Below are 13,536 nucleotides of genomic sequence, written 5' to 3'. Positions count from 1 at the left end.
TTGTTCTGTGAGGCTCATTAAAAAGTACCAGTTACCAGGAAAACTGATCGGAAAGACTATGTTAGCTGGGTTCACAGAAAACTATTTAAAATCTATGAATCCTATGTATATGCTGCAAAATATGTAATGAAATCAGAGGGCAGGAAAACTTGGATAAAGTACTACAAATGCTTTCATGTTTGAGAGATTCAAGCCGCAGTTTGTGGCTGGCTAAACAGTACCTTGAGAGGGAAAATCAAGACCATACGCAGAGATCATATCCCCAAAGCAGCATTTATTTACCCATTGAATTCCAAAACATTTATTTTAGAAGTCTGGCATTTCATAATCACCCATCTTGATTGACATGGGCTGACACACATGGCGCTGTCAGGATACACAAGGACAATAGCCAAAGAGTTACAAAAAATAAATCCATGATTCTTAAACAATCGCAACCAAAAAAAAAAAAAAGTTACAAGTATCAAAACTTTTAGATGCATTGCATTGAAAAGAAGGTTTGTGCACGTCATATTTAAAGAGGCAAAAACAAGGCGCTACTGAAACCTCACGTTAAACAGTTTATTATAAAGCTGATGGAAAGGAGCAAGTTGTCTCTCTGTATCAGCTTCCCTTAACAGTTTTCCATTAGGTGAAGAAAGAGGTGGGAGGGGTGAATTCATTTTTGCATGCACAAGATGTACTGCTTAACGAAACACTATCAGCTTGTTTTAAATGGATCTTTTAAACATCAACTGTAGCCTGTGTTGGCTAATTCTTTCTAATCTCCCCCATTACTTTCGCCTAGATTTCCCATACATCAACAGGCATAGTAAAATGCCTCATCAGAACACACTTCTCCACACAATTCAAAAAGGGAGCTCCTGTGGGCTCAAAGCAACCGTCAGTCCAGCAATGCCCATGATTTATCTGAAACTGCTTCCCAAGACACAGGAGTGCAGATCTGAGTAGCTGTGCTGCCAATACAGATAGGTTTAGCACTAGATATTTAGTGATTGTGGCAAGGAAGAATCGGTGATGATGGGGGTGGTGGGTGAAGGAAGGGCCAGGGGACCTGAAGGATCTTCAGTTGCCTTCTCCTGCTTCTTCATCCTGCTGGTCGCTCGTCCAGAGGGTGAGGTTGTCTCGCAGCAACTGCATGATGAGCGTGGAGTCCTTATAGGAATCCTCGTTTAGTGTGTCCAGCTCAGCTATGGCATCATCGAAGGCTTGTTTGGCTAAGAGGCAGGCTTGCTCGGGTGCATTCTGGATCTCATAGTAGAACACGGAGAAGTTGAGGGCCAGGCCCAGCCGGATGGGGTGCGTGGGCTGCATCTGCTCTTTGCTGATTTCAAAGGCTTCCTTGTAGGCAGCTTCAGAAGCTTCGACCACACTGTTTTTCTTCTCCCCAGAAGCGACCTCTGCTAAGTAGCGGTAGTAATCACCTTTCATTTTCAGGTAAAACACCTTGCTCTCATACTGGAAATCATTGCAGTTCTTGATCAGGAACTTGTCAAGCAGAGACAGGACATCATTGCAAACTGTCTCCAGCTCCTTCTCAATCTTCTCCCGGTAAGCTTTCACTTTCTCCAATTTCTTTTCGTTTCCATCAGCCATGGTTTTCTGCTCAATGCTGCTAATGACCCTCCAGGAAGATCGCCTGGCACCAACCACATTCTTGTAGGCCACAGAGAGGAGATTTCGATCTTCATTGGAGAGAGGTTCATTCAGCTCTGTCACCTGCAAAACCCCAAGAAGATAAACATTGAAAGGAAAATCTGAAAATCTTGGCAAGAAGCCTTCCCTTCAACATAATCAACAATCCTTCTCAAGAACAGGATTATGAACAAGTCAGTCACTCTGGAGAATAAAAACCACCCATGGACAAAACCAATATAGACATGAATCCTATGTGAAGAAAAGACTGTAGTCTAATAGAAGAGATAAATACTTGGCACCCAAAACAGAAAATCACAGGGGCTTGAGAAATTCATAAATGAGGTCTCATAAGATGTTGCTTTCATGTTGGTGCAGGAATGGGACTCAGGATAATTATGAAAAGGTTGTACAGCAGCAGTACACAATGAAGAAAACCTCAAGCTTCAGCTACTCCGCAAAAGATACTCTGAACAGGCCGGGCGCGGTGGCTCATGCCTGTAATCTCAGCACTTCGGGAGGCCAAGGCAGGCAGATCATGAGGTCAACAGATCGATACCATCCTGGCCAACATGGTGAAACCCCATCTCTACTAAAGATACAAAAATTAGCCAGGCATGGTGGGGTGCGCTTGTAGTCCCAGCTACTTGGGAGGCTGAGGCAGGAGAATCGCTTGAACCCAGAGGTTGCAGCGAGCCAAGATTGCGCCACTGCACTCCAGCCTAGCAACAGAGTGAGCCTCTGTCTCAAAAAAGAAAAAAAAAAAAAAAAACTCAGAACAGTAAGATCATGCGGTCCCTTTGTCAGATGTTCAAAGATGACAGACTGGAAGTGTTCCAGACTCTGCTTCCAGCTTTACATTCTGGAAAGAACCAACCACTCCTCAAATACACATTAACAGGTGGTGGGGCTCCACAGATCAGATGAACATCACACAGATCCAGTGGCCAGAGCTTCACCCTGTGTGGCCACACATGGAACCCTGACTGATACTCCCAGCCCTCTCCCAAACCAAAATGAAGAAGAATTCATTAGTGACATGAAAGTGCCCCCAGCTCCAGGTGAAAAGAAGCACAGCTACTCAGCAGCAAGTTGTACTCTGACCTACCTCACAGGAAACTCTGGTCATCAAGGATGGAAGCATCAATTATTTTAAGTGGGAGAGTTAAATTTTACAAGCTTTAACTTCCCTTCGTTCTCCCTGATGCCAGCTACAAGTGAACTAGCTATGCAGTTAGTAGGAAGAGCATTATTAGACTTTGCAGTGGGTTGAACTGTGTCCCCCGCCAAAAGATATGCTGAAGTTCTGACCCCAGGCACCTGTGACTGTGACCTTATTTGGAAATAGGGTCTTTGCAGATGTAATTAGTTAAGATGAAGTCATACTGGATATTAGGGTGTGCCCTAAGTGCAATTACAGGTGTCCTTATAAGGATAGTTGAGATTTGGACACACACACACACAGGAAGAATGCCATGTGACAGTGGAGGCAAAGACTGGAGTTATGCATCTACAAGCCAAGGAACACCAAGGGTTGCCAGAAGTCACCAGAAGCTGGGAGAGTGCCTAGGAAGGATTCTTCCCTAGAGCCTTCAGAGGGAATGTGGCCTGCCTACACCTCACTTTCAAACTTCTAGCGTCCAGAACTACGAGAGAATAAATTTATTATTTTAAGCTATCCAGTTTGTCGTACTAGGTTCAGCAACCCCTAGGAAACTGTTTAACAGAGTTTCCTAATAGAGTTCCTAATAGAGTTGGTCTGGGCCCAAGCACAGAAAATGACTTGCTAAATTGACCCAGGACATTTCACAAGCCCTTAAAAGATGGTGTGTCGTCTATAAAGTAGAGGGATTCCTTAGTATGACCTACTGGTAAAGGTCTTTAATTTTAACACTGAAAAAAAAAAAAAAGGAAAGCAAAGCATTTAGGAAACCATAAAACACTAAACAAAAAAGGTATTACTTAAACCAGTCTGTAAGGACAGAACCTCCAATAGAGGGAAAAAGCCAAGTTCAATGGGGAAAGTTATCAATAGCATATTCAAATAGACACACTTAAAATGAATTGAGAAGACTGAGCAGTGGAGTATCAGAAATCCTGAACAATGATGGTTTATTTGGGGAATTAGTGGTTCAAGGACATAAGCAGCAAGTGTAATCATTATTACATGTAAAAATCAGAAAACTTGTGCCAAGTTCTTACAAAGTAAAACAAGCAATTGTCTGAGTCCTCCCTACCCCCAAGCCCCAGACAAAATAAAAATACCAGCTCACTCTTAATGTCTCCATTTCCCTGTCCCCAGAACCCCTACTCTTCTGCTACAAACATAGGATTAAGTCTCTCCTTTGCCTACCCATCAACCAAACCCCACTTCTTTCTTCAGTGTGGTCTTTGGCTAACAGCTATCCTCACCATTCCCAGGGGTGCCGCCTCCACTCCCGTCAAGCCAGGGTTCTCATTATTCATCCTCACATATTCATCAGTAGTCTCCATACCTCTCACTGTGATCCGCTCCAGTCTACCATGAATCAATCTAAAATCAATGCTCCCCTTAAATCACGTTGAACACCTATAACCCGACTAGTTTCCTCCTCTAGTAAGTGCCTTTAAACACTTACATACATTTTCTTATGGAAAATAGACTTTGTAAATATTTAATAACTTAGTCTTTTTCTCCCCACATCAGAGGGTCATGTGTCTACATCGTAACAAGGTTTGAGGGTGGCACACCTCACACATGCATGTCAAAACCCAATCATCACACTTATGAACTACAAAAAGATGAGTAACTACTTAGTCTTTTAAGGGAGCCACACTTCTAAATCAAAATTCCATCCCAAATATTCTGATAAATTTCAGAATGCTTGAATCCTCTAGAATGACTTGCATTTCTAGAGCAACATTTAATAAAGCATGAGACAATAACAGAATTTGGAGAGCTCCTTTGATCTTGTAGTAATTAAATCCAACTAAGGCCATTTGGCATTAAAATGCAAATAATATCCATAAGGAGTCACAATATACTTCCTTCTGTGACTAACAAAACTGCTTCTGTGAAACTGGCAAAGATACACCAAGGTAACTTCCCAGAGTATGTCATTTAAAGAGAGTGCATATCTGAAATACACGTATGTATGAGTGCTTGCATAACACAAAAGGCAGTATAATTATTAAACCCAAGACATCTGGAGTTTAGTCTGAGCTAGCTATGTGACCTTAAACAAATCACAACCTTTTTGGACATCAAAGGTAAAATAAGCAGGATTAGCCCAAATGATCTCCAAGGCCTCCTTCAGCTCCAACATTCCATGATTTCATTTTTCCTGTGCACCAATAAAAGGTGTGGCACAGCATGATGAAGTTGATCCTACTAATGTGAAGGTTGGGTGTTATCTGTAAGAGTATTCTTTCTCCCTCAGGACTGAACTGCCAAAAAGGCTACTGGGCAGTATTTATGACACCTTCACAAGAAAAATCATTTACTGGGAGTAGTAGTGTTTATGTAACAATCATCTGGTTGCCTGCCAGTCTGAATGAATCACTATCAGCATTAGCTGAGGGTGACTAACATATCTCAGCAAGCAAATATTGTTCCTCATACCCCAGCCAGGGCCTAACTAGGAAATAACTGGATATATTTAAATACAGTATTTTTTAATACTCCTGGGTTATAATTCAGTTGACAAAAGGAAACATGAAATGAAGATGGCTTACTACTTGAACAGATAACTAAAGAAATCTGAGTTTTTCCCAGACTGGAAAATTACAGACCCATGTAAAATCAGATGGTCCATTAAAACAAAAAGATTTATAGCCAATCTTGATAGATGATACTTAGAACCAGTTCCCAACACATCAAATACCCAAATACAGGCGCCAGGAGAACTAATGAAAAGTTCAGTCATAAACTGTACTAACAGAGGCAAACACTGGGTGGCAACACAGAGTAATGGATGCTCTCCAGGTCCCAACCATGCCACCTATGACCAGCTGCAAAACCTAATGAAATGATTTATTGCATCTCTACAAATCAGGAACATGAAGCAAAAACAAGACATACAATTTTAGAGACAGGCCTAGACAACAGTTTTCAGCCTTCTTTCCACTCTTTAACACCAGGATTACGACAGTCATTTCTGCCACATGGCACCTTCCCCCAGTGTAGCCACGCTGGGCACTGAGTCTTCAACTGGCCACAAACCAGGGGGTTTGCCACCTCTGCTCACAGCCTCTCTGCTTTCTAGGTGTCCTGATTGCCTTCCCACCCTCTGTAATCCTACTTACACCCTTCCTGAATGACAAACTTAAACTGATGAGCTCTTCCCATGCACAAAGGCCCTCCTCTCCATTTATTTTAAGGACTGGACTCCCTGCCAGCTAGTTTTACTAATGTCCTGACCAAACAGCCTTTGGCTACACCTAGTCCCCACCCCAGGGCACTCATTTCACATTTTCTCTGCTCCAGGACTACCCAACATTGCTAAATGTCAAAAATGACCTGGCCTGCTGATCATTCACTTATCTTCCTATGACACTATTCGTTTACCCAAAAACCCCTGCAGGCCTCCTCCCACTACTCACAAGGCAAACAGCTATGTGTGTGTGAGTAAAAACAGATCCACCGCCAAAAATAGTACGGGGACTATTGAGGAAAATTTAAAGTTCTTAATCTTGGAAACACCCAACATCAAAAGTAACACTGAGCAAACAAAATGCCACCCCCAAGCTGCCAGGCCATAGCTGCCTAAGTTAGGGGTAATGTCACCTCACTCAAACATGCTGCCATCCTTCACAGCTCCACATATGCTATGGGCTCATCCTTTATAGTTACCCACATCTACACCAACCAGCTTGCTTTTGATATGAGTAAGTAAATGATTCTCACGATTAAGTAAACATAACCACATCATAAAATCTTTAAGCTTCTTTGGAAGAAGTACGTGTGTACGTGTGTGTGTTAAAAGTGAGCTTGAGGAGCCAGGCATGGTGGCTCACACTTGTAATCCCAGCACTTTGGGAGGCCAAGGCAGGTGGATCACTTGAGGCCAGGGAGTACGACACCAACCCAGTCAACATACAGAAACCCCGTCTTTACTAAAAATACAAAAATAAGCCAGGCAAGGTGGCGTGCGCCCGTAATCCCAGCTAGTTGGGTGGGACATGACAATCGCTTGAACCTGGGAGGTGGAGGTTGCAGTGAGCCAAGATTGTGCCACTGCACTCCAGCTTGGAGGACAGAGCAAGACACTGTCTCAAAAAAAAAAAAAAAAAAAAAGTGAGCTAGAGGGATGAAAACTTGCTGAGCTCTTTCCCAAGTTTATGCTTAGGAAGTGAGGATCTTGCCTGGCCTGGCCCCAAGCTGGCAAGATATCCACCAACAGACCAAGTCCTATGGGCCACTGTGCAAGAACATCGCCAGCCAGGGTCAGGCTGAGCCCCTTATCCTTATCAGGATGAGGCTGCAATTCTGTAACGCTACTATAGGCTAAACTTCAAGCTCAGAGCAGGCAAGTTCAGGTAAGTTACATCCACTCTAAGCTAAATTTTAGTCAAATAAAACAGCTGCCCTAGTATAGTCAAGAGACTGCCTTTGCCTTGCTTTTGACATAATTGAACATTTTCATGGGGACTGGCAAGGATTAAATACAATAGCATCTGAATGGCATTACTGCATGCTACTGTCCCTAGAGGCATCAGAATTGAAGGCTTCAGAAGCTGTGCCAGGTTCGGATCATTGGAAGTGCCAACACTCACCACCGCAGAAAGGAATGCCACTGCAGCCAGGAGTAGGGTGGGAGGAGCACCAAATGCTGGGGCAGAAGACAAGCTGCCTCCACTTGGGACACTAGGAGGAATTTTACCAGCAACCTAGAGACAGACATTTTGGGGCCTGCATAAAAATATACTAAAGGGTGCAGGGAGAAAAATACATTAAAGGCAATATGGAGAAACAACTGGTGTCAAGAATATGAAATAGGCCAGGCGCGGTGGCTCAAGCCTGTAATCCCAGCACTTTGGGAGGCTGAGATGGGCGAATCACGAGGTCAGGAGATCGAGACCATCCTGGCTAACACGGTGAAACCCCGTCTCTACTAAAAAATATAAAAAACTAGCCAGGCAAGGTGGCGGGCACCTGTAGTCCCAGCTACTCGGGAGGCTGAGGCAGGAGAATGGCGTAAACCCGGGAGGCAGAGCTTGCAGTGAGCTGAGATCCGGCCACTGCACTCCAGCCTGGACGACAGAGCCAGACTCCGTCTCAAAAAAAAAAAAAAAAAAAAAAAAAAAAGAATATGAAATAATTTCTTAAAATACCCCAAATAAAATGTAACATAGTCCTGCACATCTTAACTCAGGAGAAACTCAAATTCAATACTTTGTTAAGGGGAAAAAAAAAAAAAAAAAAAAGGCGGGGCGCAAAGGCTCACGCCTGTAATCCCAGCACTTTGGGAGGCCGAGGCAGGCGGATCACAAGGTCAGGAGATCGAGACCATCCTGGCTAACATGGTGAAATCCTGTCTCTACTAAAAAATACGGAAGTCCGGGCGAGGTGGCTCACGCCCCTAATCTCAGCACTTTGGGAGGCCGAGGCAGGCGGATCACTAAGTCAGAAGATCGAGATCATTCTGGCTAACATGGTGAAACCCCATCTCTACTAAAAATACAAAAAATTAGCTGGGCATTGTGGTGGGCTCCTGTAGTCCCAGCAACTCGGGAGGCTGAGGCAGAATGGCGTGAACCCAGGAGGCGGAGTTTGCAGTGAGCCGAGATCACGCCACTGCACTCCAGCCTGGGCAACAAGAGCAAAACTCTGTCTCCAAAAAAAAAAAGTAAAATAAGTTCTATAAACTTGCTAAATGTAACACACATTAAAACAAAACAAAACAAAACAAAAAAAAAAAACAGGCCGGGCGCAGTGGCTCACGCCTGTAATCCCAGCACTTTGGGAGGCTGAGATGGGCGGATCACGAGGTCAGGAGATCAAGACCATCCTGGCTAACACGGTGGAACCCTGTCTCTGCTAAAAAAATACAAAAATTAGCTGGGTGCGGTGGCGGGCACCTGTAGTCCCAGCTACACAGGAGGCTGAGGCAGGACAATGGCTGAACCTCGGAGGCGGAGCTTGCAATGAGTGGAGATCGCGCCACTGCACTCCAGCCTAGGCCACAGAGCAAGACTCTGTCTCAAAAAAAAAAAAAAAAAAATTGGGGGTACCCTCTCCAAAACCATATTTCTGGAAAGTGGGACACTGTAGTCTGTCACTAATATAAAATCCCAGACAAAGACCAACTAAAGAAAATCCCCAGCTCACGCCTGTAATCCCTGCACTTTGGGAGGCCGAGGCAGGTGGATCATGAGGTCAGGAGATTGAGACCATCCTGGCTAAAACGGTAAAACCCCGTCTCCACTAAAACTACAAAAACTTAGCCAGGCATGGTGGCGGGCGCCTGTAGTCCCAGCTACTCGGGAGGCTGGGACAGGAGAGTGGTGTGAACCCGGGAAGCGGAGGTTGCAGTGAGCTGAGATCCCACCACCGCACTCCAGCCTGGGAGACAGAGCAAGACTCCGTCTCAAAAAAAAAAAAAATCCCCATCAAAGAAAATACATTTTTGGTTTAAGGGAGTCAGTTCTGGCCTGTGGAAGTTCTTCTGGGGATAATTCAGGGACCCAAACCCACATGGGGACCACAGTTCCTACTTCAGAGCAAGAAAGCCATGTAAGCTGGTGGCCCACCTGAAAGACCCTTTAAATTCAAACTATTACAATTCCAGGGCCTTCTTCCCTCCTCCAAGACGATTACATTTTAAATGCCTAGTTAGTGGGAAACATAGCTCCCTAGTTTTTACATATTTCAAACTATAGTATCAATGTGGCTCTAAGATTTCATACTCATTGGGTGTGGTAGTTCACTCCTGTAATCCTAGCACTTTGATAGGCTGAGGCAGGAGGATTGCTTGAGACCAGGAGTTTGAAACCAACCTGGACACCATATAGAGACCTGTCTATACAACTTAAAAATTAGCTGGGCATGGTGGCATGCATCTGTAGTCATAGCTGCTCAGGAGGATCACTTGAGCCCAGGAGCTCAAGGCTACAGCAAGTTATGATAGTCCCACGACTGCACTCCAACCTGGGCGACAGAACAAGACCATCTCTTTTTTAAAAAAAAAAAAAAAAAAAAAAAAAAAAAAAACCATACTAATCACAATTTTGGTACACCTCAAAATCCTCCTACTGTGACACTGATCTGTCTCACCTGGGGCAGTCAGCTGTGCACTTTTACACAGCACCTGCTCATTTCCCCACTTCCCAGAATCTCACAGCTGTTGCAACAACAGCCTTTTGCCAGTAGTTGGGCCAAGTGCCCTTCCTCTCCGACTCCTGTTTCCTTAAACTGTAGTTTTGTTTCCTGCACTTAAGATTTCTATATATATATTCTGCAAGTACTTCAAATGTGTTTCTCCCCGTTTTCTGTCAACACTGTAATCAACTGATTTATCAGTGTTAAAACACCATGCTATTCCAGTAATTTTTACATTTGATAACTTCACAATTACCACCTATGTTTTAATATAAAATAGATTACTTAGGGCCATAAGACATGATGAAATTATGTCTATGAATATCCACCAGAAATCTATCTGGTTATTTTCCCTCTTTCCTTAAATCACTTAGTTTTCCGGACTAACATTTAATCCCACTTTATAGGTTTATTTCAGTTATCAAACGGTACTTACAGAGACTACAAATTGGGTAAGGTCATTCAAAGCCTAGCCTAGAAAGGACTTAGGTTCTACAATCTTTCACAATGTTTCTTCCCACTATTATACTCTATGCAAGCTGGTAGGTATAAGATAAAGAAAGCTTGAAGATACTCCTTTATGCTTCACTTCAGAAACATTTCTTGCTTCTTCAAATTATGGAGAGAAGCAGGGAAGAGAAGTTCTCAACAGGTTTGAGGCAAGACCATTGTTTCCAATATGCACGATTTTTCTTCAAGCTTACCAACACTGTCCTCCAGGTGACGCTGGTAGAATAAGGAACATCAATCATTACAGGAAGGCAATATTATCAGGTGAGCATTTTAATTGTGAAGGAAACAGAAAGCAAGTTAGAAGACCGAAGGCAAAACTGACTTGTTAATAACATCACTACTTTTATACTTCAGAGGACCTAAAGCCAAGATTAAGTTTCAAGGTTACAGAGTGGTGGCATCAGAATATATCCTCAACACAGGTGTCCTGCTCCATCCTCCCTACAACAGGCTACTTACCTCCACAGCTCTGAACAAAGCCCAGGTAAACCCAGAGGATTACTGAAATTTACACCTTTTCCAAAAGAGATTAATAAAATAGAGACTGAGTCATCCCAGTAACATTAAGAATTTAATCTACAAACACCAATTTAGCAGGGAAAGTGACTCCTGCCAGTCCTTTCCAACATATTATTTTTCTTTTAAAGAAAATATCTATAAGCACAATATATTACATTTAGATGATGGAGGAGAAATGGTTTATCACAATTCTGAGATGGCAGAATTAAAGCTTGGATTGACTCTTCAATGCTGGCTGGCTTTTCCAACTCATTATTTCAAATATAGATATTATAGATTCCTTTGGTTTACAAAAGGCTACCTTAACCCTCCAGAGAAGATCTATGGACACTAGTAGCTAGCTGCAGGAAAGCATTTTACAAGCCTACTAGAAAGCCAATCTTTTTCTCTACTCAAACTAGATTTTGTTCTGGTAACATCTCTCCATTCTTGCCTTTTTCCCCCATTTCAAGTTGCTTCAGGTTTCTGATTGTTTCAAAACGCACCTTCTAGCCATTTTTCCTTCACCTCCATTCCCCTTCATTTAAACCTTGTCCCTCCTTTCTTTTCACCACATTTATTTCCCAAAGGGCTCCTAACACTGCAGTCTTTACGTCTCACTTAGAGGGTGAGCAACCACTTCATGAAAATGTGTGGCGAGGCCTCAGCCTGCATAATCCCAGCACCACTCAGTAACTGGGGAGGAGAGTTTTAAGTGTGACCTGCTGTGGACAGAGGCAGCTTTATCCCAAAGAAAATTAAGGTTCGGGATCCCTTCCAAGGAAATGCATTCAGTCAGTCCCATTTCTGTACAATATGCAAAAATTATATTTTAGATTTTCTTTTAAAGGACCCCCTGAATTACATGAAGTTCAGCCTCCAGACCTAGACGGCCCCCCGGGTTTGGAAGAAAACCTCCTGCCTCACCAAAACAGCATGCTAATAGTGCTGAAGTCAAGCTCACCCACAAATCAACATACGGGCAACAGTGTTGCTGGTCTCCAAACACACCCAGTTGTGTGTAACAAGGACACCACAGGAAAGGCAACTCTTCAAGTACCTTTCTTACCTGAACAATCCTAAATATTAGCCCCAACTACATATTTTGTCTGACATTAAGGTCAACAGCCTTCAAATGAGCTTTCCAAATGACTTAAGATTTTAGGGAGCCTTTGTATTTGCAGTTTTTTCGCAACTCCCTCCAAAAGGCCAGCAAAGGATACATTTACTATAGTCATCGGCAGTAATTCTCAGACTTAAGCCAGCTAAAAATCGCCTGTGAGAGCTGGTTACGATGCAGATATGAGTCTCACCCCCGAATTTCTGCATCTGTAGGTCTAAGGCGGGGTTCAAGGGGCTCCTCCCAGGTCTCAGGAGGTTGTACACTGAACATAGCAGGATGGTGGCCGCAGCTGTAGTTCTATCACTGCGTGACCTTGACACAGTGAGAGGAAATACTCATTTAGAGAAAACGTAAAATAACGTGAAGAGTGAGTGAGATGGTAACCGGAACTCAGAAATGCAGGTGGTGTGTGACCCACGGTATTTTGCTAGGGTGTGGCTGGGCACGACTCCTCCACCGGAGAAGAAGCTGCAGAATCGATTTATGAGGGTCTCGGGAATGCAAAGGCACACAGATTAGTCTCACCTAGAAGTCACGTTTCATTTTAATCTCCAGGCAGACAGCGCAGCAGCAAACCTGGGGCTGTGATGGGCCCCACACCCTCCGCCCCCTCTCTCGCCCTCGTCCACGCCTAGACTGCAGGAAAGGGGTCTTCGCACACAAAGCCAGACCCCCAGGAGTGGGAAGATGAAACCAGAACAATTCGAACAAGCAGAGCAAAACAGATCGGAATTACAGACTTCAGGACGTAGCAGAGAAAACCAGCTGAGACAGGGCGCCACTCACTAGGTGATTCTTTATTCCAAGTTGGGGAACGGAGGAAGACGAGAGGGGGGGCCCCCGGGTCCGGTGAAACGCTCTAGGAGGAGGAATGCGGCTCCTTCACGACCCCTAGGGCACCCTTTGCCCCCGCCCGGGATCCGAACTAAGATGTGGCGACCCCGGCCCGCCCGCCCCCAACGGGGCTGCCGCCGCGACCCCGAGATGCACCCTCCCGGATCCCCCAGCCCGGGCCCAGCCTCAGGAAGTGGCGGGGCGCCCAGCGGGAGCGGGAAGCGCGGGCGGCCACGCCCAGCCGGGTCGTGGGGTCGCCCATGGCCGGGAGGAGAACGCCGCCCGCGGCCATCCCCGTCCCTCCCCAACGCCAGGCCTCCCCGGCCAGCCGCCTGGGCTCCCGGCGCGCTCACCGCCTTCATGGCGGAGGCCATGTCGTCGTAGCGCTCCGCCTGCTCGGCCAACCGCGCCCGCTGCAGCAGCTGCTCCCGGTCCCCCATGTCGCTCGCGGCTCGGCCTCGCTTCGCGCCTCACGCCGCTGGCTCGCTTGCCCGCCCGCCGGTCAGTCCGCTCCCCGGTCGCTGCGGAGGCCGCCGCCGCGCACGCGCACTGGCTCGCCGGCCGACCCGGAGGCTGCAGGCTGCAGGCAGCGCCGCCGCTCGCGCCCTCTCGCTGGCTCGCCCCGCGCGCTGTG

General features: G+C 45.3%; 1 protein-coding gene, 1 long non-coding RNA gene and 1 other non-coding gene across 3 annotated transcripts; all 3 read right to left on the bottom strand.

Annotated features, from left to right (window-relative positions):
* Positions 1 to 254: 254 nt before the first annotated feature.
* Positions 255 to 13,536, bottom strand: LOC105487193 (tyrosine 3-monooxygenase/tryptophan 5-monooxygenase activation protein eta). The gene is made up of 2 exons (XM_011750534.2): positions 13,256 to 13,536; positions 255 to 1,719 (listed from the first exon to the last, which is right to left on the bottom strand). Exons 1-2 carry the CDS (start codon positions 13,340 to 13,342, stop codon positions 1,066 to 1,068), a joined length of 741 nt encoding a protein of 246 aa, XP_011748836.1. The 5' UTR covers positions 13,343 to 13,536; the 3' UTR covers positions 255 to 1,065.
* Positions 4,316 to 4,418, bottom strand: LOC112427637 (small nucleolar RNA U13). Its single transcript, XR_003019336.1, has one exon. It is a non-coding gene; the product is annotated as a small nucleolar RNA U13 (small nucleolar RNA).
* LOC112427625 (uncharacterized) lies at positions 9,802 to 13,244 on the bottom strand. Its single transcript, XR_003019317.2, has 2 exons — positions 12,259 to 13,244; positions 9,802 to 10,660 (listed from the first exon to the last, which is right to left on the bottom strand). It is a non-coding gene; the product is annotated as an uncharacterized lncRNA (long non-coding RNA).

The sequence above is a fragment of the Macaca nemestrina genome, chromosome 15 (genome assembly GCF_043159975.1).
Source record: "Macaca nemestrina isolate mMacNem1 chromosome 15, mMacNem.hap1, whole genome shotgun sequence".
NCBI lineage: Eukaryota > Metazoa > Chordata > Mammalia > Primates > Cercopithecidae > Macaca > Macaca nemestrina.
Note: the sequence above shows the minus strand (reverse complement) of the source record. Positions and strands in the feature narration are given on the sequence as shown.